This window comes from Anopheles maculipalpis, chromosome 3RL (assembly GCF_943734695.1).
Source record: "Anopheles maculipalpis chromosome 3RL, idAnoMacuDA_375_x, whole genome shotgun sequence".
In the NCBI taxonomy this organism is placed as follows: domain Eukaryota; kingdom Metazoa; phylum Arthropoda; class Insecta; order Diptera; family Culicidae; genus Anopheles; species Anopheles maculipalpis.
In genome coordinates, this window is record NC_064872.1 from 62,759,365 (window position 1) to 62,782,687 (window position 23,323).

At 44.4% G+C, this 23,323-nt stretch overlaps 2 protein-coding genes across 2 annotated transcripts in view; one reads left to right on the forward strand and one right to left on the reverse strand.

Moving 5' to 3' along the window:
* LOC126563252 (biogenesis of lysosome-related organelles complex 1 subunit 2) overlaps positions 1 to 23,323 on the forward strand; it is a 271,392-nt gene that overhangs the window by 112,766 nt on the left and 135,303 nt on the right. The window lies entirely within an intron of this gene.
* Positions 17,624 to 20,409, reverse strand: LOC126561597 (uncharacterized). Its single transcript, XM_050217842.1, has one exon. It carries the CDS (start codon positions 20,285 to 20,287, stop codon positions 17,624 to 17,626), a length of 2,664 nt encoding a protein of 887 aa, XP_050073799.1. The 5' UTR covers positions 20,288 to 20,409.

Here is a 23,323-nt window from a genome sequence, read left to right on the forward strand (position 1 = left end):
GTATGCAAAGAGCACAGATGAAACGCCTTCTCGCTACAGAATCAGGGTTAGGCAAACCTTTTTTCCCTGGCGAGTGCTAACATTTTTCTTTTAGATGGAGGAGTCGAGCTAGATTTAATTATGGTAAATTCTTGAGGGATTAGCTTTAATACCAATAACATATTTTAAATAAAATTAAATTAAAAAAACTCAAAACAACCATTACCTAGCCCTGCTTTTAGCCATCATCTTTGTGCTTCGGGGGAAAAAAGGGGCGTGCCCATCGATCGTGCGTAAAAGATCATTTCCTACGTGCTGATGCTGCGCCGCTTTACTGAACAAGCAGCATCAATAAATCATTGCCTAATTATCCCCGCAGTCCGGTGGAGGAATTTTTCCGACGAGTAATATCGCGCTAAGAACGAACGCGCGTTGCTCAGTGAAAATGAATGGCAGACGCGAGACTTCGCCAGCAGAGCACGGTAGGCGCAGTGAACAGACAAACATTATCAACGGCTCATTTCATCGTTAGTATCTCATCTGTTCGGTTTTATAGCGACGATATTTACCTCGATACGTCACAAGGCTCAATTGGGCGATCTGTGATCGGGGCGCAAAAGAAAATAAATTGGTAAAATCTGTTTATTGACTCATCTGGAAGACATCGGAATTTTAACTACTGGTTAGGGAGGGAGCTCAAGACGTATTACTGCGTTGCGACATTTAGGGGAACGTGCTTCGTACAAGTTGCGATTTAATGGCACTCTTAGTTGGTGTCTAATTAAGCGATGATGTTGTACTGAGGATTCGTTCATGAGTGAAGCTGATGATGGGATGCAGACAAAGGCGTGCATGTTATAAACTTATTATGTGGAGAAGAAACAATATTTCCTGCGACATATATGTCGCAGTCAAAAGAATTCTTTTAAAGCATATTTCGCTGGAATTCACAATCGCATTTATGGTACCACCGACAGTACAGGAGACTCGCGACTGTGGACATTCCTTCAAATTAGCAAACGATCACAGACAGGATCACATAAATTAGTCACCTGACGAACGATCGAGTGTCATTGTCGTGTTTTGTCGCGCCGCGCAACCGGGGACAAAAGGAAACCGAAGAAAGACAAATTATTCGAACAATTTTCCACCGTACGCCCATGGAAAAAGGGGTGTAGAGCTAGGAACGGTTGCATTCATGGCGTATGGATACATTTTTTTTTGTGCGTTTATTTTCTACGCCACATTTCCTGTCACCGTTGCACCCGAACGATTTCCACCGTGGATCACTTCCTTGGATCGTCAGGAGAGGGCTGGGGGACATGCGAACCGCGAGAAGATAAATTAACCGCAAGATTTATTTTTAATTTCAAACAAAGTTCTGACGAAGCTCGTTTCGAAGGCGGTTCCGATCCACCCGATGGTGGTTGGTATGGTGTTTTGCAGTTTCCGTGCGCTGCGTATCGTTTGGCCAGGGTCCCCATTTTCTCGTTTTTCCATCGGTTGGGTTGCCCGGTTGCACACCCGAAACGGCACACACACGCACGCACACACAGAAATTCAAACATTAATCAACGCCGGAAAGCATCACGTTAGCGAGAGGCGTTAATTGTTCGGTAATTGGAGCATAATTGATTGCATTCGTCGACTTTTGGCTAAGTGGCGTATTTTTTGCGGAACCCGAATCGTTCGTTCCGGGGGTCATTTTATGGGGCGAAGACTTGGTGGGGGGAGACAGGGGAGAAGCAGTTGCCTTTGTCAATGAACCTTGCCGTGTGAATGGATACGGTAGGGTGACATAGATAGTGTTACGGATGTGTTTAATTTTAAGTAAATAGTAGTGGCTTTTGACACTTGACAGTTTTGTGTTGTCAGCAACAAATCAATTATATGCACCAACACTGGTAAGACACCTTTTTGGGTATATTTGGACATGTGCTTTCATAACATGACATTTTTTTAAATTTAAAATTGTACCATGACGGGCAGTGGTGAATGTTTAAGTGTTGTGCGATAAGAAATATAATTTGAAACATTTTTATATTTCCATTAATAATCAAGATAGATTACATTAATAATCAACAATAACTGACTTAAATCATTTCCACAGCCTGTAGGATGGACTAATTAGGAATAATTTATTAATTGCATTAAAATAACAAGATTCGTACAGATGATTTAAAATCAAGTCTTGATAATAATTAGCCAAAATAATTCTCAACAATCTTCTTTTGCTTTTGTGAAGCTAATTAGTCTACTTTTTTAGAACTTTTTTGGGATTTCAGGACAGGTTTTGTAATTCTTTAATTTCTTCGAATTACAAGACATTGGACATGGAGAATTAAATCTCATTTAAATCGTCATTAGAGAGCGTAAGGCTCACACGAGGAACAAAGAATGCAATCCTCAGATTCTAGCCCAACCAACGCTGATGTCATCACAGCACAGCCACAAATGAAGCATTACTTCCGATGCCGTTTGGACCGATGACAAATGTGTTCGGTCGAAATTTGGGACTAATGGAAATATTTGTAGCTCATCAGGGCGCTTCAGGGTTCATGTTTAGATTATCTTCTTTCTTTTTTTTTTTGTTACGAATAATAGAAACGTTGACATGCATACGTAACGTGTGTGAGAGTGTGTTTCGTTTCGCTAAATATTCAATATTTATGCACGCTTAGCTAAATATGCACGCTTCGTTGCAAGCGAGCTGTTTCTCAGAGCCTGTACGAAGCACCGTTTGACATTCAATGATTTGTTGAGTAAGTAATTATCGAATCCTACGAAAATTCGCCCGGTGCTTACATTCCCATAAGGCTTGTGTGTGTTTTGGGTGTAGGGCGTCCACGATCCTCGATCGTTTTTGTGGCCCCAACACCCGTATCACAAGTCTACGCCGACGTGGAATGTGTGAAATGTACGGATCATTGAAATTTTCGAAAACAATCTGGCGCCATTTGTGGCTTTATGATGAGCGTGTGGGACTTTCCATGCCACCGAGAGCATTCGAAGACAAGATGGGTCGTGTTTTTGGTATTATGTGGCAAGTGAGTGATCGCTGAAATTGTTGGGTTTTATATTTTGAATGCTGGGAAAAGGAAGCATCTCAGGAGGAGATGTTAGATTTAACAACGCTATTTTAATGAGAGCTGGTGAGAAACATTTCCGACGAATAATAATTGCTAATGAGACGGTTTTTAACCTTTTTTTGTTGGGGGATCCATCCTAGTCGAAACAACTTGATGCACCAGAGCTTAACTGTACAAGAATTATATTCTAAAGTTTTGTTAAGATTATTTAAATGTTTCAAGAATCTTTTTATTCTAGTTCATATGTTGTATCAATATCAAACCTACCTAACATATTACCGCAATTAAACATACGTCAACACTAGCGGGAAAGAAATCGTTTCACTTCCTGCAATCACTCCCTTCCCCTCTCCAATTGATAATTAATTCGCCCCCACCGGACACTAAATTTTCCTACTAAACACACATTTAACGCATCCCCATTCGACCGATCATTCATGTCAAATAACTGTCCAAATATAACAAACTTGCCGCCATCGGAGCGGTAATGTTCGTTCAGAATGTTGCTGTCGTGCCGGCATACGCTGGCTGCCCTGCACTGCTACGGGTACGGTGCATTGTCGGTTCGGTAGTCATTTTTCAAATCCCAAACGCATGCCCGGCTCGCATCCCGTCCCTGTTCCGCCGCTACACTGTGTGTAATTGGAGAACATGAGCGGTTACAACGGAAAGCATGTATCTGCCGCAATGTCTGTTGCTGTGTTGTAGCGCCACTAAGTAATGTGTGCCGCTTTCGTTTGGGTTTTTCGAAGTTTTCTTTTGAAAATGTTTTCCATGTCGAATAAGACTAACAGTAGTTGCGTTGTGGTTGTCACACTTAGCGGAAAATTGTGGTGGCAACATTTAAAATTGTGGAGAATTTTTTTTGATTTCAATTCAAAATTTCAATTTCTCTCTTTTTTTCGTAGAAATTTCAGAGCAGATAATATGTATTAAATACAAGAAATTCAATTGAAAATCATTTTCGAATTCCGTTTAGACCATTAGACAACTAAAAGCAAAGGATTTATTAAAACAAAAATGTTTTTAAAAGTATTTCATTATTTTTGACAGTCAAAACTTGACAGTTGACAGTTGAAAAATTCGATCTTCATTCTTGAAAAATTAACGTCTTTTATGTGTTTCTTACTTGCACCCGGATCTTATCGTACGCTATAACTTAGAGTTATAGGCTCTCCTGAACCAACGGCTCCACCGGATCTCCGTCTGGTACTAATCCATTTGATCCAGTTAACAAACTACGGATCACTCAGGATAACTTCCATGGTGCCTAATCAGCTTTGTATACACAGCACGCTCCTCGCACACACCTCTAATGATAGTCCCGTACCTCTGCTCGAGTTCATTGGAGTCCTTCATAATCATAGTTCAGTAGTGCAGAAGTAGATGTAGCAATGCACGATATTCTGCGCATTTTATGAATTTCTTTAATATTATGGACCACACAAGCTTAAAAGGATCGCTCTTCAAAACTTGCCCGAGCTGATAAGGGAAATCCCCGAATCCACCAAGAAACATTCGTGGCCCGGAAGCCAAATAAATACAGACACCAAATTCTTCTTATTGGCTGAACTACCTCTAAGGTCGTTAAGGCTATAAGAAGAATCGAAATGGCTTTCTAGACTTGCCGATACCACGTAGTTGGTTAGTCAGGCCTCATCCTTTTCCTTGTCCTCGTGGTTCATCCTTCTCCTCCACACTCCATGCTCGAACACACCGCCAAGGATGGTCCGAAGGATGCGACGCTCAAACACGCCAAGAGCGTTTGCTTCCTCCGCTCGGATGGTCCAAGACTCGTGGCCGTATAGGACCACCGGGCGAATCAGTGTGCGATATATCTCACATTTCGCGCCGTCTCGAAGTCTTCTGGATCTCGGCAGACGGTGAAGGCCGTAGTAGACACGATTCCTCTGAACAATGCGTCACCGGATTTCGCTGCTGACATCGTTATTCGAAGTTACGACAGTCTCAAAATAGCAGAACTCCTCTACCACCTCGAGGTTGTTGCCGTCGAATAACACGTTGCTTCCCACTCGTCTTCGTCGCATTGATCATCAATCTAATTCTTGCTGCTTCGCGTTCATACTCAAAATGACCCACCGTTTACCAATTATTTATCAGCCCATCCACCGTAACACAAAATATAAATATTTCATATTCGTAATAAGTTACACTTAAACGGTACACACTGTAGCGTTCCTCCAGTCGTGGTTCACCATCACTGCTAATTGATTTATTATTATCATAAATCGTAGTGTACGAATCGTGTGTGTGTCGCAGATGGATGGCGAGAGTGGATCGAACGGGAAGATAAGCTCTTTTCACGAACCTGTTGAGTGCCTAAACGATGGAACATTTTTGAATTAAAAAAAACTGTTTGAATGTTTACTTCTTTTACAAAATACACTCAGATAAATACTATTCAATCGTTTTCTATTCACCTTAATTAAAGAAATGAAACCAAATATGATACATGTTTGACATTTAAGACTCAACTAACCCCTTAATAACAATACACTTTGGACAGGCAGTTATATTCTTGTACATGCAAGTGATTCAAAAGGAGTAAAATGTTAAAAATAATTAAAAAATGAACATGATGCACTCACGCATGCAAATGATGCGTTACAGAAGGGATTATATTCTACAGTCCTCCAAAAACATAGTTTCATCTTCTAAACCTGTCTGTCTGCCCCGCACGACACTAATCGATCTGATTTATTAAAGGCCGTTCGGGGAAAACGGAGAGCAAGAGTTTTCCGGCCGAAGGCGTGAAAGTGATCTGCACCAATCCATCGCCATGTTACGGTAAAGCTAGTAAGTTACGCCTCGAAATTTGGAACCTGTGGTCCTGCATAATTAGGACGTGCGCCTTTTACTGTGTGTCGTTTAATTTCGGCAGAAGGTTGAAATGAAAAGTTCTGCCCGGTGCTCGTATGTCATCGTTTCATTAGTGGTGTTTAATTACAAACATGAGAAGCGTTGTTTGTGGTTTTTGTGCGACGTTGCTTAGGACAAACATAACAACCCTTCGGGAAAATTCAGGACATGTGTACGTAACTAAGGACTGGCCGGGCGATTTCTTGGTTTGCTTTGTTCTTAATTCTTTACAGCTGGTGCAAGAGAGCAGTCTTCTTGGCGCCGTCCTTAAAAGACAATCGTTGTCTGTGAAGAAAAATCTGGGTTTTTATTTTTCATACACAAGCGGCAAAGATTAGGTAACATCTTATCAAATAACTTACCAAATATTATCAGGACAGGAAAGTTTGAAGGCGTTTTGCAAAAAAAAAAAACCATGTTTTATCATGAATTATTCCATCGAATCCAAAAATTTATTTCAGATTATACTGAAGTATGTTTTGATAACATTATTCATTATTAAAAATGAAAAAATCTATAAAACAATGTGCAAGATCCTTCATCACACTCTCAAAACTAGCATTTCTAATACAAATCGTTTATCTTAATCTGACTGGAAGATTGCAATATTATGTCACGTTGCATTGCATGGAGCCAATTATATAATTATGCTCAACGTGCTCAACACCTACTCTCGCTCTAATTAGGACACATTTCTTCGAAAAAACCCTATACCCTTCTGGATGTGTAATTATGAAAAAACAACTGCAATGTGTGCATTCGACGCTGCCGAATGCATTCTCATCACGATCGTGTGCATAATTTATGTTACTTAAGCTGTACGAGTTGACGATGCTGTAACTGGATCATTCTGGAATCTGGCGCGCTTTATGCTGCAGCGGGTGAGTGTCCTCTTTCTAATAGGTATATTTACACTTTTTTCACCGACGATTTTTTTTTCACAGCTTACCTCATCCACTACCTAACACCGGATTTGGTTGATTTCATTTTGTACCAATAATTTATGCTCTCATGCTCTCATGACTGCACACTACACACGTTCCTTGATGCTTCATCCGATGGTGTATGGTTTCCTGAGTTCGATTCCGAGGAAATCCTAACCACATCTTCTTTTCTAAATATTTCTACACGAGCACGATGATTGTCAACATGTGGTATGATGATGTTGGTGTTTTTTTTTCTTATTAATATCAACATAAAAAATAATATAAATTGACCAAATCGCACACACGAACGGTGTGCGAGTGGTGGATCACCCTGGAACAGAACGAAAGCAAAAGGAAGAAAATATAGCGATGATTTTAGATCTGTAACGAACTCTTAAGCAATGTCACTAAACGCCCTTGGAAAAAAGAAAACAAAATAGATCAATCTCCAGTTCTATAAGCATAATTAGACTGCACTGCGAAGTGAGGAAGGGAGTCATTAATTAAAATATTTGAATGGGAATTGCATTACCATTTTACGCGTATTCTAGTTAAAGAAAAGTATTGAAATAGTATTATGATAATAATACTTTACTTTTAATAGGAATCTGCCAGAAACATTTTTGCAATAAAAATCATCATAGCTGTATAAATTGAATGCCAACAAAATATAAAATAAAAAAACATGGGTAGAAGGCTATTGCCTAAATTTGGTAAAAAGGCTATGATAAAACTTTATTAGTAATAAATGATAATAAGTGATAGTTTAAAAGTAAATTTGAATAAAGTTTGATACAGAATTTGAAGTTATGTTACGGTATAAAACTACATATAGTTGGTTGCTATATATTAATAGAACATTGCTGCAAGAAGAGGTTAGTAAATTATCTTTACTACAAATCCCCCAAATTTTGTTGTAAAAAATACTGATGTCCAATAAAACAGGGGTATTCCTGAAGCGATGGGACAACAATTATTCTACACTAGTGTGGCGCACATTAAAGCAATTATGAAACTATTTTAACAAAACCGTTCTCGCCTTCCTCCATTCCTCATTTCCATGCCAACACGACCTCAAGGTGGACACAAGTGAAAGAGTATGATTTGATTAACTGGATGACAATTTATGTTGAGCTGGTGCATTAGTAGCTCAACAGTGCACGCTTGCTGCTGCTGCGTTACCGAGCGTTACAGCATAATGGGACAGGATGTTTGACAATTTATATCGTTCGCATAAATCATCAAGTCTTTAGAGGATGCGTAACAACTACGAATCCCTTCACCACCACAGTATAGCGCATTAGGATCATAGCCAGGCGAAAATACTCGTGCCTAGTGGTGTAGAAATTCGCAGAAATGAAGTAATTACGCGCACATTTAATGGCACTCTGAAGCATTGCATTGTTGGGCGCTGACTGATCGACGAAACGCATCCACAGGCAGTCGTTACTCGCCTCGTGCTGGCAGTGATATCTTCATTAGACGCACCTAATATCCTAATTAAACGTCCAAAATGTGCTAATACATCACGAGGCGGATGCATAAATTATCGCTAATTAAATCGTCCCTCTGTCGTGCCCTGTTGGTCAGCATGGTTTTTGGGCGCAGTTTCTTGGTTGGTGACACTCATGACTGTTCTGTTGCATTTCGTTACTGTACATGTTTTTTATTTATTAGTTTAATTGTCGGAAAATTCATGTTGTGAAGTTTATTCATAATATAGCATTGATTATCAGGGTTAAATCTATACGATCGTTGAACAATGTTTGAAACTACATTTAAATAAAGACATCCTTCTGCAAGACATCCTTGCAGAAAACTGACAGGTCTTATAATTTGATAAAATTAGCATCCGCGGCTGTGGCGCCTTGCGCACTGCTCGATTCTCTCTAAACCTTTGCGGAGGCGTATTTATTGGTCTTAGTCCAAAAAGCGATTGGTGAAACATGGCGGAGCGTGAAATGATGATTGGTTCATTCTGTCGTGTCAACGATTTTGGCAACAGTTTCGTTGATTGACATCAGAAAATTGTCTTTATTAATTATGTCTCGCAGGAAGAATATGGGGATGCTTTTTTTTGTGGTTTTAATCATCCATTTATTTTGATGCACAAACAATGAACCGATGCGTTTCAAATCTAAGAACAGTTTCGGGTGCCCTCATTTATAATTTACACTTTGTGGTTAAGATAATAAACTGTATTTTTCTGTGGATTTTTTACCTTTTTATTACTTTATATATTATCTTGTTACTGTTGTTTACTCATCCGATATTAATAGATTTGCATGTTGATAGAGTTGGTTGAGGCGACGGTTTTTACATGCCGTGGTTCAAACTCCATTTGCCAGTAAGCTCCAATCTTTTTTGAAATTATTTTTATAATAATTATTGGTGATTGTAAGATGCATGAGAAGAGCGTCATAGCACTTTTTTATTTAATGAAGGACAGCAGCCTGTAGTTTATTAAAACACAAAGCTATAGCAAACATTTTTTTTTAATAATGAAGATAAAATGTCTTAAATTTATGTTTTCAAATATTGTACTATGTTCCCCAAAAATTATATGATGAAATTATTATTTAATTTTTTCGCCCGCGTTTCAATTAATATATTGCGCATTTGTTTACATCTCGTGCGATCCGTTTAAAACCACATATGTACATAAACAAAGGACCAAAATATTTATTTGTAAACTCATTTAAAGTTTATTTAGTATTATTTATCATAGATTTATTGAACAGAAACAACTGATCGCCAATGATTCAAAATCGTTCAAGGTATGCAATTTGTGATACGCATTGCAGCCCTGTCAGGCGTTTGGGAGCGAACGAGATATTCGGTTTTGTACAGCGGCTCTTTTGGTATAGCGGCACCGTTTATTCGTATTTTAGTGTATTAATTATGTAAAGCGACTTTTCAGTTATGATTGTAATTATTCAACTGCAATGTTTCTTCCAAATAAACACAAATAGTTATTTAATTTAGTTTTAGTTATTCTAGTTTTATTTATGATTTTTATGCGTTATAATTATTTTTCAAAGCAATTTCTAATATATGCTTCAATTAATATACCTATGTGTTGAAAGAGTACAAAAAAAGGTTAAAAAAATGCAAGCATTTCGTGATAAAGTGGTACAGCAATATAAACATTTAAAGGAAGTGCATCAATATAGGTTGCTGTAATGGAACTGTATTACCACACCTAGATGGTAAATGTTGTCGTGGATTGCTGTTCATTAAATACTTGAACAATGTACCTGCAACAAACTTTTTATGTAGCGGAAGGTCAGTAGAAATTACAACAAAACTGACCTTATGTTTATGTGTAATCTATTTTATACAATTAGATACACAAACCATAAAGCATCTTCTCCGGGAAGGTTAATCCCGATTCTGTACGGAACCACACAAACACACAAAGTCCGCAGTTTGATTGCACCCAAAAACACTCCCGCCGCGATGCGTAATCGCCGTTTACCTTGTTCCTTCAAATCTGTGCCTTTTTTCCCTTCTGTGATCGCCACTTTATCGCCTTGCGTACACAATTTTGACGGCCACAATCAAGGCGAACGGATTTATCGTCTAACTAGAGCGAAATGGTGCACGCATTTGTGTGTGTGTATGTGACTTGGTATACGCATGTTTGCTGGAATAATATTTACCTCCCTCCCTAGTACCAACTCGTGAGGTGATATTTGATGTTTATAGCCGCACGTGAGCCGGGCCGGGTGTTCTGGGTGCGAGTGAGATGTAGGCTTTAAAATTAGTGCCATTATTATTCATAGCGATTGTATCACGAAGAGTGATAGCTTTTTTTTTTGTTTGGAGACTAGATTCTAGAGTATGGAGGTTTTTAGACTATCAAGAAGGAAGTAAACCCTCTGCCTAGTAGTGTGTTCTAGAGGCATGCTTTAATTCGTTCAATGATCGACGATCCTTGAAGCACCCTTCAAAGGCTCTCAAAAGCTCGAGCAGGACCTCAGCAGAGCACCGATACCATTGCCGTACCTGAAATCTATCATAAGTGTCGCGGTGTCGAAGGTGAAGTGTGCTTTTTTCGGAAACCGGACATCGGACGGCAACGGAAGGAAGCTCGAACCCGACACAAAGCACAATCACGCCGCCAATCCGGTTGACCTTTGCGTGCCGGCATCCCTACCATAGTTTATGTGAGTTTTTGTTTTGCTTTGTATTTACTGACAGCACCTTATTGCCAAATATAGTCATGCATCTGTTTACTTATATTGTTGTTGCTGTTTTGTCTCGCCCAAGGCCTTGCAACGCTTGTTATTATTCGGTATGATGCGCGATTTTCTTAAAAGTCATCTCGCACATCACATGCATTGTGTTGTGCCAGTTACAAGGGAATCAATAATAACGTCTGCATATTAACATACAAGCGTAATGTCATTTTGGAAAGCATAATATTATTTATAGCCCTTTCCGACAAGAATGCCAACAAACTCAGCGCATCTTCGTACGATCGCGATCGTATAGTGCGTGTGATTAGTAAATAATAAATTAACACATCTTCATCAGCTCGTATCGTAAAATCGTAGCAATGAACTTTTTCCAAACCCCAGACTTGAGGGACGTACTCATCCCGCTGTCACCTATCCATCCATAAAGGAAGGACCACCCCGATCGTCAGGAAAAAAAAACACACTTGTGGCGTTGTATATTTTCCACCCCAAAGGCCATCGCCAGTTTGTTGCTGTTTCAAGAGCGATCCAACTGGCTGGGTACTATTTATATGATTTATAATTACTTCCCTGCCCTCTCGGAGGCATCGGGGAATATCTTCTACTCCCGTTAGATCAAACGGTTGAAGATCGGGTCGGTGTGCGAGCGTGCGCTCAGCCGTACGTTTGACGCGCGAAGGTCCGCATCAGTCATAAATTTTAAGTCTCGGTGCTGGGGATGTACACCTAGCGTTCCAAAAGAACCGGGTGTACCGCCTTTGACCGCGGCTGACAGCTCAAGGGACGTTCTTTGGTTGCACGCTTCAAACTCCAAGATGTATTGACCTTTTTTTTTGCGTACGCAGAAAGAACGCAACCCAATAACCGTACACCAGATTCCCATAAAGACCCATCGATCGATCATGGTTGGAGGATGGTTCCAAGAACGAAGGAAAACTTGTCGCATTACTTTTACTTTTCTTTCCATACTTTTTTGTGGTTGTTTTCATTCAACCTGAGAGCCAACTCGGCAGACGACTGGTTCGTCATGTTGTCTCGTTGACATTTTCTTGGTGAGCGACATTTCAGCCACCCAGCGACAGACAGACAGTTTGCTCGCCAGCGATGGGTGTTCCCCGGGTGGAACTATTTTGAGATTATGCGGACGCACCTTGCTGGTTAAATTTTTCGGCCGAAGGACACCTTTAGGTACGTAAATCCGCCGTTAATCTCCCGCGATCCTTTCGCGTTCTTGGTTCGGCGGGCGTGTGTACAGAACGATCCTTCATCATCTGTGGGGGAAGTGTTGGCAAGTGATCTTAGAATGTAGGTCAATGGGGCTGTGGAACAGTTTATGGGGTTTCACTACTCTATCTCGTTGGCTGACGGACTCGTTTGTGATTTACGAGTGTTTTAAAGGTTGCTGGGGGAGGGGGGGGGGGGCGGGGTACGATGCTAGAGGCGCACGGCGGATTATGGCTGTTCCATTTCCCTACAGTTGACGGTCACACTCGTTGCTAATCGTTTTCTTTAAATGGGATTTAGAAAATTTATTGAATTAGTGGCGGATTAGTGGCGACACAAGAAACACTGCCCATATGTATGGTGGTTGAAATGGGTGAATATTCCCGCATTCTGGGATGCGATGGAAAAGGTGGGACGCCATTGTTGCGTAATGAGCCGTCCTCGACTGGACTGAGTGTAAATTGATGTCTTGTTTTACAAAAAAAGTAGAACCAAAAATAGCTCAATTTTGTGTAATTCAACTACATGTTTTAGTAGATCATGTCATCAGCTACGCGAATGTGACCTTCCGTGTGAGAGTTGCCTTCCTGCTTCCGATGTGTGTCAAGGCTTTCGAATGGCTTTCGCTTATTTCCTCTTCAAACTGTGTGCTTGTTAAAATAAATATTTTTAGAAGCAGCGTATCGTCCACTGGCCTTCTTTTTGACATCAGCCAAAGCAGGAGAATTTTTGGAAATGTATTTTTGGGCTACGATAACCATCTTTCTTGCCGATAGTTTATTTCGGATAGCAAAACAACTTACCTCTAATCACCAACAACAACAAATACTGCTCCGGAACAAATACTGACCGAATTGTTTCTTTCATTTTCAACTTCTGGCGAGTGCCACATCGATTGATTCAAATACACCAGCTCCAAGTACATGTATAAAAATACTTTCTTTCCTGTATTTCTGTCTATTTTCAGTTGGTTGGATTTTTTTTACAACCAACGAACCAGTGGTTCCCTGTTCCGCGTTCTTAAAACCGTTCTTAAAATTAGACAAATAGTAATACACGTTACGCTCGTCCGTTTGCCGCACGCATACATTAGATGTCTAGCTCAAGCGCGGCACCACTTTAGGAAAATTGCGTTCCGCTCCTATCGGCGCTTGCCATGCGTGGCTTTCGTGCCTCGGTATCGCACCTATTGCATTATTGCTAGATACACATTAGCTTTTTGTTTGCTGCCTGTCTGTTGCTTGCTTAACGTTATTATAAAGGGGAAATATTTTAATCAAGAAAAAACAGCGCTGATTACAAATTATAATAACAGAACAAACTTCATCGTAAGGATGAAGGGTAAAGGATGTGCTGAAAGGAAAGGGTAGGAGGACAGGAGAGGGGAAGGAAGGGAAATGGAAGGGGACACGGGATTGACATGTCTCCATAATTAATATAATTATTAAAGTACTTACAAGTATAATCCGTTTTCCTACTCTGTCTATTTCGTTTTACGAGTGAAACGCTCGATCCGCTCGCGCAGATCGAGTAACTATGAAATATGAACCGTCCAGCCGGATTTGCTGTACCACCAAGAAAAAACTATCGATTAGCATTTCGGGGATATAGTTACCGGGGACGGCCAGTTTTTATGTTGCATTTTTCCCAGCGCCTGTATGTGTGTGTGTGTTTTCTTTATAATGCTACTCGTCTATTTATGCAAGATTGATAAGCGATTTTAAATAGGTTTTACGGGTGGAGAAAACGTAATTAAGCAGAACGAAAACACCTTTTTGATTACTATATACTCGTTACTCGAGACCATACTAAACTAACTGTCATAGCAGCCACTTTTAAACGTTAATGCCTTTACACTGCAAACAGCACGAAAAGTGTGTGTGTGTGTGAATTTTTTCCTTCCCGATTCACACGACCAAGACCCTACCGAACGAACTTGAACACGTGACGGTTTGTTCCGTGCCACTCGAAGGTCCCCGACGATGTGACGAAATCGTTGATAACCACCTAAGCCTTAGTTGCTCACTTCCAGCCGGAAACCAGTATGGAACACATCCTTGTGCTGTACTGTACGCCAGCTGTTTTTGCAACAATCTCCATCTCCGACCCATATCGGACATGCAACTTCAAACACGGAAAGTAGTAGAGCACACTACTGGTAGTAATTACTATTGGCAGGTTTGTTTTCCTTTCCTTCCACGCTAGATTGTTTACCGCTGCATGCAGTCTTTGAGGGGCTTTGCCCGTTCCACCCGCCAGGGCTGGAACACACCCGCTAATGAGAAGCAGTTGATAGGAACGAAACCTCATAAAACCTCCACTTCCTTCAGCGCGATCATTCATCAAAAATGCGGGGAAGGCCACTGTATCTAAGCCATCCAACCCTGCCGTCTATGAGCGAGTTTTGTGAAAAGTATGAAAGCATGGAAATTGTGCCTACAGTAGCGCGCCAACAATAAAGGCCGGTAGGTGCCTGCAAACCACTCGAAATGCTTCAAAGGCTCCCAAAACATCAGCGGAACATCAAACGGATCCATTGTTCCGAATGCTTAAGTAGTGGCGTTAAATAGTGGAATATCGAGACATGCTCTACACGCGGTCATGCTTTTTCCGTGGCAATCCACGTCGATCGCAGTGAAATTGTGGTCGTTAATCTTTATGTTTTGTTGTTGCCTGTGTACCTGTGTTCAGCTGCGCGCTACTAACAACGAATGGCTTAGTGTTTGCGCCTCGCAACGGGTCCAACTAACAAAAACCCATCGGCCCAAAACCATCGCGGCGGTTGATAATTTCACTTCCTAGCCGCAGTCTTTCTGCATTTTCTAAGGTAAGCTGGTAGGAATTAAGCTAACTCTTTCTGTACGTTTGTGTGTGTGTGTGTGTGTGTGTCTGTGGAAGCACATTTTCCACACCATCGCATACGGAGCAATGAAAATCAAAAACCTAACGAACCGTTGTCGTAGCGCTGTCCGGGTCCGGAGCGAAGCCTAATGCGCTTGTGGACCGGAAATTAAGTCTACCGAGACCGAGACCGGTGCACAAAATTGGGAAGCAAAACAAGACAGCAACAATAAAGCATCTGTATCACATTACCCGTTACCGCACATACCTGGGGATAGTATGTGCAATTTATCAAAACTTGCGGAGAGAGAGAAAACCGAATCCATTTAGGAATTGGGAAGCAATTGTGGCTCCGGGTGGCTTTTCATTTTGCTGCTCGTGAAGGCGCAGCTAATGTTCGGGTCATGCTTTCATTTTGGTTAATACAATTTTTTTTCCCCCGATTTTTTTTTTTTTCATCGACACCTAACGGGGATACGCTTGCGGGTAATTATACGCTTAATGTGACACATGTGCGTGAGTGGTTTTTTTTTTTTGCGCCAAGTGTCACTGACTACAGCATCGATGCAGGGTGGTGCACTTGACAGCTATCGTGTGAAAGCTCCACGTCACAAGGAGGCGGATTGTGGGCCTGGATGTGAGTGTGTGATGAGGGCTTGAACAAGATGAAACCTTATCCACATCGTGCGGTTTACCGGTTCGACCTACCGAAAGCTCAAGTAGGTCAAGGTCCATGAACTACCATTTTGTAGTTCTTGTTTGCCGATTGACAATATCCAAAAACGTACAACACGGCAACGTGACTGGAGCGTGAGAATTCTACCAGGTGGTATAAGTAATTAGTGAAGCAGAACTTGACCTATCCAACCGGATGGGCAGGATCAACATTTGCCCACTCCGTTCTGCATCGTCGTAAACCGTTCGATTTGCGTTCGTTCGTTCGGGTTAACTGGTCTGCTTTCCTTTTCCATTTTTTCTTCTTCTCTTCAATTTGCGAAACGGGGCAAAACTGCTAAAACTACACCTCGCACATATTACTTTCTGCTTTAGAAGCCCCGGTGGGGGGGATGTAAGCGATACTATTCTTAACCCTAATGTACTAACGCTCTAATCCGACGGACTATTAATTCACATTTGATCGCATCCGATCGGGACGTGTAAAACAAGCTTCTCGATCGTGCAAACTAAAACAAACTTACGCTCTAAAATCTTACAAACAACAAAATGGAGAACCAAAAAGGATAGATAACTTACTAACGCAAACACAAAATACAGCGAATAAATAAAACCTTTCGACAAGGCATTCCGAACCTTTACCCTTCTGGGCAACGGTGGCGTGGCAGAGACAAGGTCGCGTTAGAGACGTCTGACGATTAGCTTGTGATCGTCGTTTTGGTGCGCGCACCAAACCAAACTGAAATAGCGTGCGGAGACTTAGGGGATAGGTTAGGAATAGTGGGAATAGAAACCCCGCTCCTACGGTCAGGCAAGATCGTTAGGGAGTTCGTCTCGTCTAAGTAGCAAAAAGTGAAGGTGCTGATGACGCATAGCTTAAATAAGTGAGGTTAAGTTCTTGCTTAAGCCACGGGCACGCGATCCTTAAAATAAGTGCAATGAAATCTTTCGCGCGAGAGGGCTTGTCGCGGGTGTGAAACGATCGCAATGTGAGCAATTTGTGGGTACGCGAACGACACCAATACTATGATGATGATGCTGTTGCGGGTTGCGATCGTGAAGCTGTTGCCGTTGATCTTGCCTCAACCGTGAGATGAAACAGTCTCCCCCCAAGAGCGTCTTGGGGGGAGACTGTTTCGATCTGCAAACACAGATCGGCTGTACAAACACAGTGAAAGGCTGTGTGTGTCGGTCGTCAGATTGTCTGCGCACGTTTCTGTCCGACGGTCGGCCGATACGGCTCGCGAGTCGTCTGACAACTCCACGTACGCAATTGTACGCACCCCCAGCTCTATCTCTCTCTCTCTCGGTCTCGTTAACTCTCGTTCCCTGTTCGCTCCCTAAGAGCTTGCGCAATACCGCATGTTTCGCGTAGTGGCGCTGAACTTGCTGCAAATGGAGAGTTTTGCGCAGCAGTGAGAGAGATGGAGCGCAATCGCTGGTGTGCGAATGCAATCCTACCCATGCCTGGTGCTAATCTAGGCCACCAGCTGGTTGTAAGTGAAAGTGATTCGGATAGAGCCCCCGCACACTTGGGGGGGGGGGGGGGGGGGGGGGGGGGCGTTGTTCTGGACGCAACCCCTACGCACTGTTCGCCTGCTGACGAGTAGGATGAGGGAGGGATGCAAAACTGTCGAAATGTTATCGTGAATCCTAAATCTAACAAGTGATGATCATACAGTACTCCTCCAAAGAAACCCCTAACCAAAACGATGAATCCAATGTGTGAAGATTGACGACAGTCGTGGAAGATGAATCAGAATACTGCACTGCAACGAAGGCTATCGATCAACACCATTTCGCTTCCTTAGGCCGGTGGCACAATCTGGCCGATGCGACGTGTGCGCGTACCGAAACCCTTGCTGCCATCCGGTCCAATTGGAGTGCGTACAACGGCTTCACTAGCAGACGTCGGTAGGGGTGTGTTGCCCGCATGATTGCAAAGGATACTGCCGGCGCGCGATCGTGGTCCCGAACATTCCGATCCGATCGAGATGCGTCGATCGTAACCAGAATCGGTCGAGATCTTGCGGCCATTGTAGTACTGATCCGAACCGTTCGACAGCTTACGCAGCGGATCGAATCCACCGGAGGAGTACTTACGCGGCGAGATGTTGGGGCTGCCGTCCGTGTGGTAGCCGGTGATCGAGCCAGAAGAAAACTTGCGATCGTACCCACCGGTCGAGTCCATCGAGATGCGACGTTGGAGAAGATGTCCCTGCTGTTGCTGCTGTTGCTGCTGCATAAGTTCCGGCGAATTAGCGTACTTACGGTCGTAGTTCGAGCCGGCCGAATATTTGCGAGGGGCCGAATGCACCGGTGTACCGGTGTGATCCGCCGAACACTGCGACATTCGGCGATACATGAGGTCGGTGGAGCACTGCGAGATGCGACGCGCATTGCACGAGCAAAAGTCCGAACAGTTCGATGAGCGTCGTGATGATGGCACTTCCGAGCAGGCGGACGTCCGCCGAGACATGCCTTCCGCGGGCACGGACGAGCATGCAGACGTGCGGCGTGACATTTCACCGCAGCTCGAGTAGCCTTCCGAGCAGCTGGAGAACTTGCGCGAAGCATCCGATCCGAGCGAATAGGCGCTGGAGCGGCGCGGCTGCTGCTGTGGTGCCTGATAGCACTCGTACGTCTCGTTGCCGAAGGAGTACTTGCGTGGCTGGGGCGAGTGTGGCACCATGTACGGCATCGGTGGCGATTGCTGCTGGTGCTGGTGCGGATCCTGCTGCAGTGGCGCCTGCATCGGTTGGCTCATCATCGGAAGCATCTGATGGTGATGGTGATGGTGGTGGTGCGGTGCAACCTGTTGCTGCTGATAGAGCGTACCGACCATCATGTCCGACTTGGGATAGAAGCCCGATCCGCGGCGCATTCGGAAGCGATCGAAACCCTCACCGCCACGGCTTCGCTCAATATCATGTCCAGCGGCAACCTTGTAGCTTTCGACAAACTTGGTCACGTTGGTGGCCTTCTTGCCGGTCTTCTTTTTCGGTGCTACGAGCTCCAGCACAACGAACTCCGTCATGGCCTGGGCGCGGCGGGCCGATGCCGACTCGGTGAACTCTACCAGGGCACACTCGTTCTGCTGCAGCTCTGGATGCTTGTTGATGAACTGGCGCACATCAGCCGGAATAGGACCACCCGGCCGAAGCACACGGATTAGCGAAATTTCACCACACTTCGAGAACAACTCGGACACCTTCTCGACGGTGTACTTATCGTATGGCAGTCCCGTAGCGACAACCGTGCGCGACGGCGTAGTTTCATCGTGCTCGGGCAACGGATCCAGACGTCGAATCTTTGTGCCCAGGTCGTTCACCTCGATCTTTACACTCTTGCGCTTGATCGCGTACCCAACAACGCGCCAGTCCTTTGTCAGCTGACGAACACGCTTGAAGCTAGAGACCAGCTTCAGGCTGACAAAGCCTTCCTTGTTGCGGCGCACGTGCTTCAGCAAGAACGCATCCTTGAGGATGTTGTCGTTGGAGAAGTAGAACTCTACCTGCTCAATAATCCGCTCACACATTTCATCGTCCGGAATCTCGAACGCACCGCCATCCTCAGCATCTTCCTGTGTGCCAGTTTCATTTGCACCTTCGCCCGATGACTTCTTCATGATTTCACATCCAGAATCCTTCGCCGCATCATCCGACGAACCGGCACCGGCATCTTCGGAGTTCTGGCGAAGCTGCTGCTGGTGTTGCGGCAGCTCACTGGAACTCCGCCGATCGTACGATAGCGAGACATCGCTGTCGATCGAGCTGATTGATTCCTTCGTGTCGGAGTGCTTCATATTACGCTCCTGGTCGTCCTGATCGCGCATAAACATTTCGTCCTCATCATCAATGTCTTCATCATCCTCGTCCTCATCATCGTCTTCCTGCTCGTCATCATCGTAGATGCCGTAATCATGCACCTCCTCTCCACCATGGTGATGATTGTGGTGACGGTGGAAATGTTGCTGAGGACTGCTGCTGCCCGGCTCGTCTAACGCCAGCTGTTCATCGACCAGCGGTTCCTCGCGCATCAGCTCCTGATGCTGCAAGAACGTATGATTGTCCGTCATCAGCGGTGACAGTGTGTCGGGTTCTTCTTCCGCTTCTACCGATTCCTTCACAGTGGCCGCACCTTCCAGCACGATTGTCTCACTCGGCGTGGTCGATTTCGCTTCTACTGGGGCAGCAGTTTCCGCCGCTGGCGGAGACTCTGGCACGGAACTTTCACTTTCTTTCAGCTCAACGGCGTCAGTCATCGTCGCAGTTTCGATCATCGTTCTCACCGCCGTTGTGGTGGTCTCCGTTTTTGTCGGAGTCGTCTGTTCGCTGCTGGGACCGTTGTCACTCTGAACGGCGACAGTTTGCGTTGCCATTTCCGTTGCCGTAGCTGTGCTTGGCGGCACTAGATTCGTTGCTTCACTGGACGTTGCCGTCGTCATCGTCGTCGTCTTTGTGTCGGCCATACTGGTTAGACTTTCGGCGCCCGGTACTGCTTTCTTTCTTGTCCACTAATATGGCTAATATGGCTTCCTCTTGTACGGTTGTAGAGGCGAAGGTTTTGTCACCGTAAGATACTTTCGTAAGGGTGTTAGCAAATAGAGTTTTGGCTGTACAAGTTCCGGACGAAGGCACTGAATTTGCTTGCTGTTGATTTGTGTTTTCCCTGCTGTGTTTTTGTGTGTTGCTTTAGTTCGTTCGTCGATCGATGAGTGCACTAAGTGCGGTCGCCTGTTTCGATTGCTGCCTAATCCAGTCTTTTGGGGTGGCGGAAGATGAAGGATGGAGTGTGAGTTTAGTTCCGTTCGACGGTGACTCACTTACTATTTACAGTAAATTTACAAACGCGCACACCTACACCGCAACATAGATTGTACAATGTTTTGTTTGTTTGTAACACAGCCTGCTTTACAGCTATCACCTCCTCAGTCTGTTGTGTGCTTCGACAGAGGAATTCCGAATCCAGCAGATCTCCTCTACCAAAGGTATACTCTTATTGTTTATTGTAAGTCCGCTTAGACCTTACTATGATCAAAACAAAAGCTCCAATAGTCCCACTAGAGTTCTCATAGATCGCACACGATCGCACTAATTTCCGAGCTTATGTCCTATGATGCACAATTTTCGTACGCAAATGATTTGTAGGCTTCGAATGTGTCCTTCCTGCTCACACTCACTCGGATCTGTATGGGGCGTTCGTTTTCTCTTTTAGCTCAGTTTCCACGCACACGTACCCACTGCACCGGCTCGCGCGCAAGGGGGTTGCTACAGAAAGAGCGACGGTTCGTTCCCTTTCACTGTGACGGCCGACCAAGTTTTCGTGCCCGACGATCAACCCCTAGTGGCGTGAGTACAGCGTTAGAGCTTTCTGCTGGCCACCTCTTTCACTGACGGTTGTGTTTCCACCGGAATTCAAGTACTTTCACAATTGCCGCACACACTGGCTTGCCCTGCGTGCATGCACTCTCGTCACGTTGGAGTCACTGGAGCTTTGGAGTTCGACACGATCCACACACACACAGTCCACGATTCACGCGAAACGGGGAAAGGTTCCTCGGTGGTAACGGTGAGGACAAGCAAGGGCAAGGGCGATTAGCGTACTGTTTTTTTTTGCACTGCAGTAAGGCGTTCGAAACCTCAAAGGCAATGGAAAATGGTTGCCTTCTTTCACTAGGGATTTTCCACAACACGAACTATAAGAAACGTGCAGTCAACTTCTTTTCGATGCTTCTGTTTTCTTGAAAGAATTTTAGACCAAATATCTGTGTGCTGAAGAAAAAATAACTGAATCTGATTGCGAATGTTCCGATATCGCCGAAGATCGCGACTAGTTTCGAAAGAAGGGTCGAGAATTGTAACTGGGAATTTTGTTTGCACTTGGATGCTCAGCTACTGCCACCTTCAGTGTACGTTTTGCAGTGTACCTGAAGGACCTAGCTTTCTCCGTACCACACCGTGTTTCGAGGGCTCCTAACTTCTAAAAAAACCCACGTCTGGCAAACGGCGTCTCCGAAACGCTTTTTTTTAGCTCCAAATGTTCATTCACGGTGGCTTACGGTGGGCCCGAATGATTTGCGTTTTTTTTTTTGTTGTTGGTTTCTTAGCTTTGCTTCCTCAACAATCAACACCTGATCGTGGCACTCGGTAGTCCGATCGTACGTATCACGGTGCACACTTTATACCACTAGTGCACACAGCTCTGTACCACACGCAAACTCGTGACTGGAGACTCGGTCGCCTCAGCTGTTGCTGCTGCTGCTGCTGCTGCTATCGCGCACAAACTCCACTGAATGCCACCGATTCGTTGCTCCATCAATTTTGGGCTGCTGGCGCAATGTAATGGGCCAACCGACTCACACTGTCGTGGGTGGGGGCGCTAGGGGGCGCCGTTCCAACTTTACGCACTCGCAACGCACGCTTCACCAAACACAAACACACATTCGTGGGGATCGTTTTTGTTTTGGGGCAGAGATCGCGTACGTACTATTCGGTACCGCTTTTTATAAGCCTTTTTATTAAAATCTTCCACCCAGATGCACCCAGCTGGTTGACGGTTCGATACAGATAGCACACTACAGTCTCCCACGTGCACACAACATACACACACCCATTAAAACTGTGACACTGGTCGGGGCAGGGTTGCGGAGTCAGATTTGAGTTGCACGGTGCGTCAGAACGGAGAGAGAGAGAGAGGGTGGTTGTCCCTGTGTTGCTGTTCGTCGTCTTCGAAAGGTGTTGCTACGACAAGTGTTGTTGAAAGACTGAAATAAAGCTACGAATTGATGCCGGTTTTATATCGTCTCTCCTACTCTCTGCCGCCCGCTGCACCGCCCGCTCGACGACGCTCCGCTAATGGGGAGCAGTTCAGTGCGTGCGCTCGGGTTCGGACCCCGCTCGGTTCGGGCCGCACTTCCGTTCGATGTCGGAACCCGCTCGGAAGTGGCGTTCGTGCTCGGTTCGGCCTGGCGGGGGGTTTTGTCCGCACGGTTTCCGTTCACTCTTCTGCTCTCCGCTGTTGGAGCTGACCGTGGCTCGCACCGACCCACAGGAACCGATGCACCGATGACAGTCGCATGCGTTGGTGTGTGTGCGTGTTGATCGATTCACGCTGATCAAGCTGCGTTTCTTTTACTACTCGATGCATTTCACCCCCTTTGCTCGGTGAATCTTAAGGGGTGGTTTTGAGAGGGATGGTGGTAAAAACCTCGACGAAAAATGCCGTGCTTACTCTCGCAGGCTTCCACATGCGTGCCACCAACGAAAGGTAAAGGGATTGATCTGTGATTTGGTTTTAGTTATCGTTTTTCTCTGCTATTTCTCGCTCTATCTCTCTCTCTCTCTCTCTCTCTCTCTCTCTCTCTCTCTCTCTCTCTCTCTCGAACGAATGAACTACGTAAACGCATTACGCACCGTATGTGTACGGATCGGAAGACGTCGTCGATTGTTGCTTACCTCCGATGGTTAGGTTGGCGTGGCTAAGGGTGGGAATGAATGTGCGAGGG

Bases quoted from the DNA above. Each gene is read 5' to 3' on its own strand.
- LOC126561597 (XM_050217842.1), bottom strand. From the start codon at position 20,287: ATGGCCGACACAAAGACGACGACGATGACGACGGCAACGTCCAGTGAA.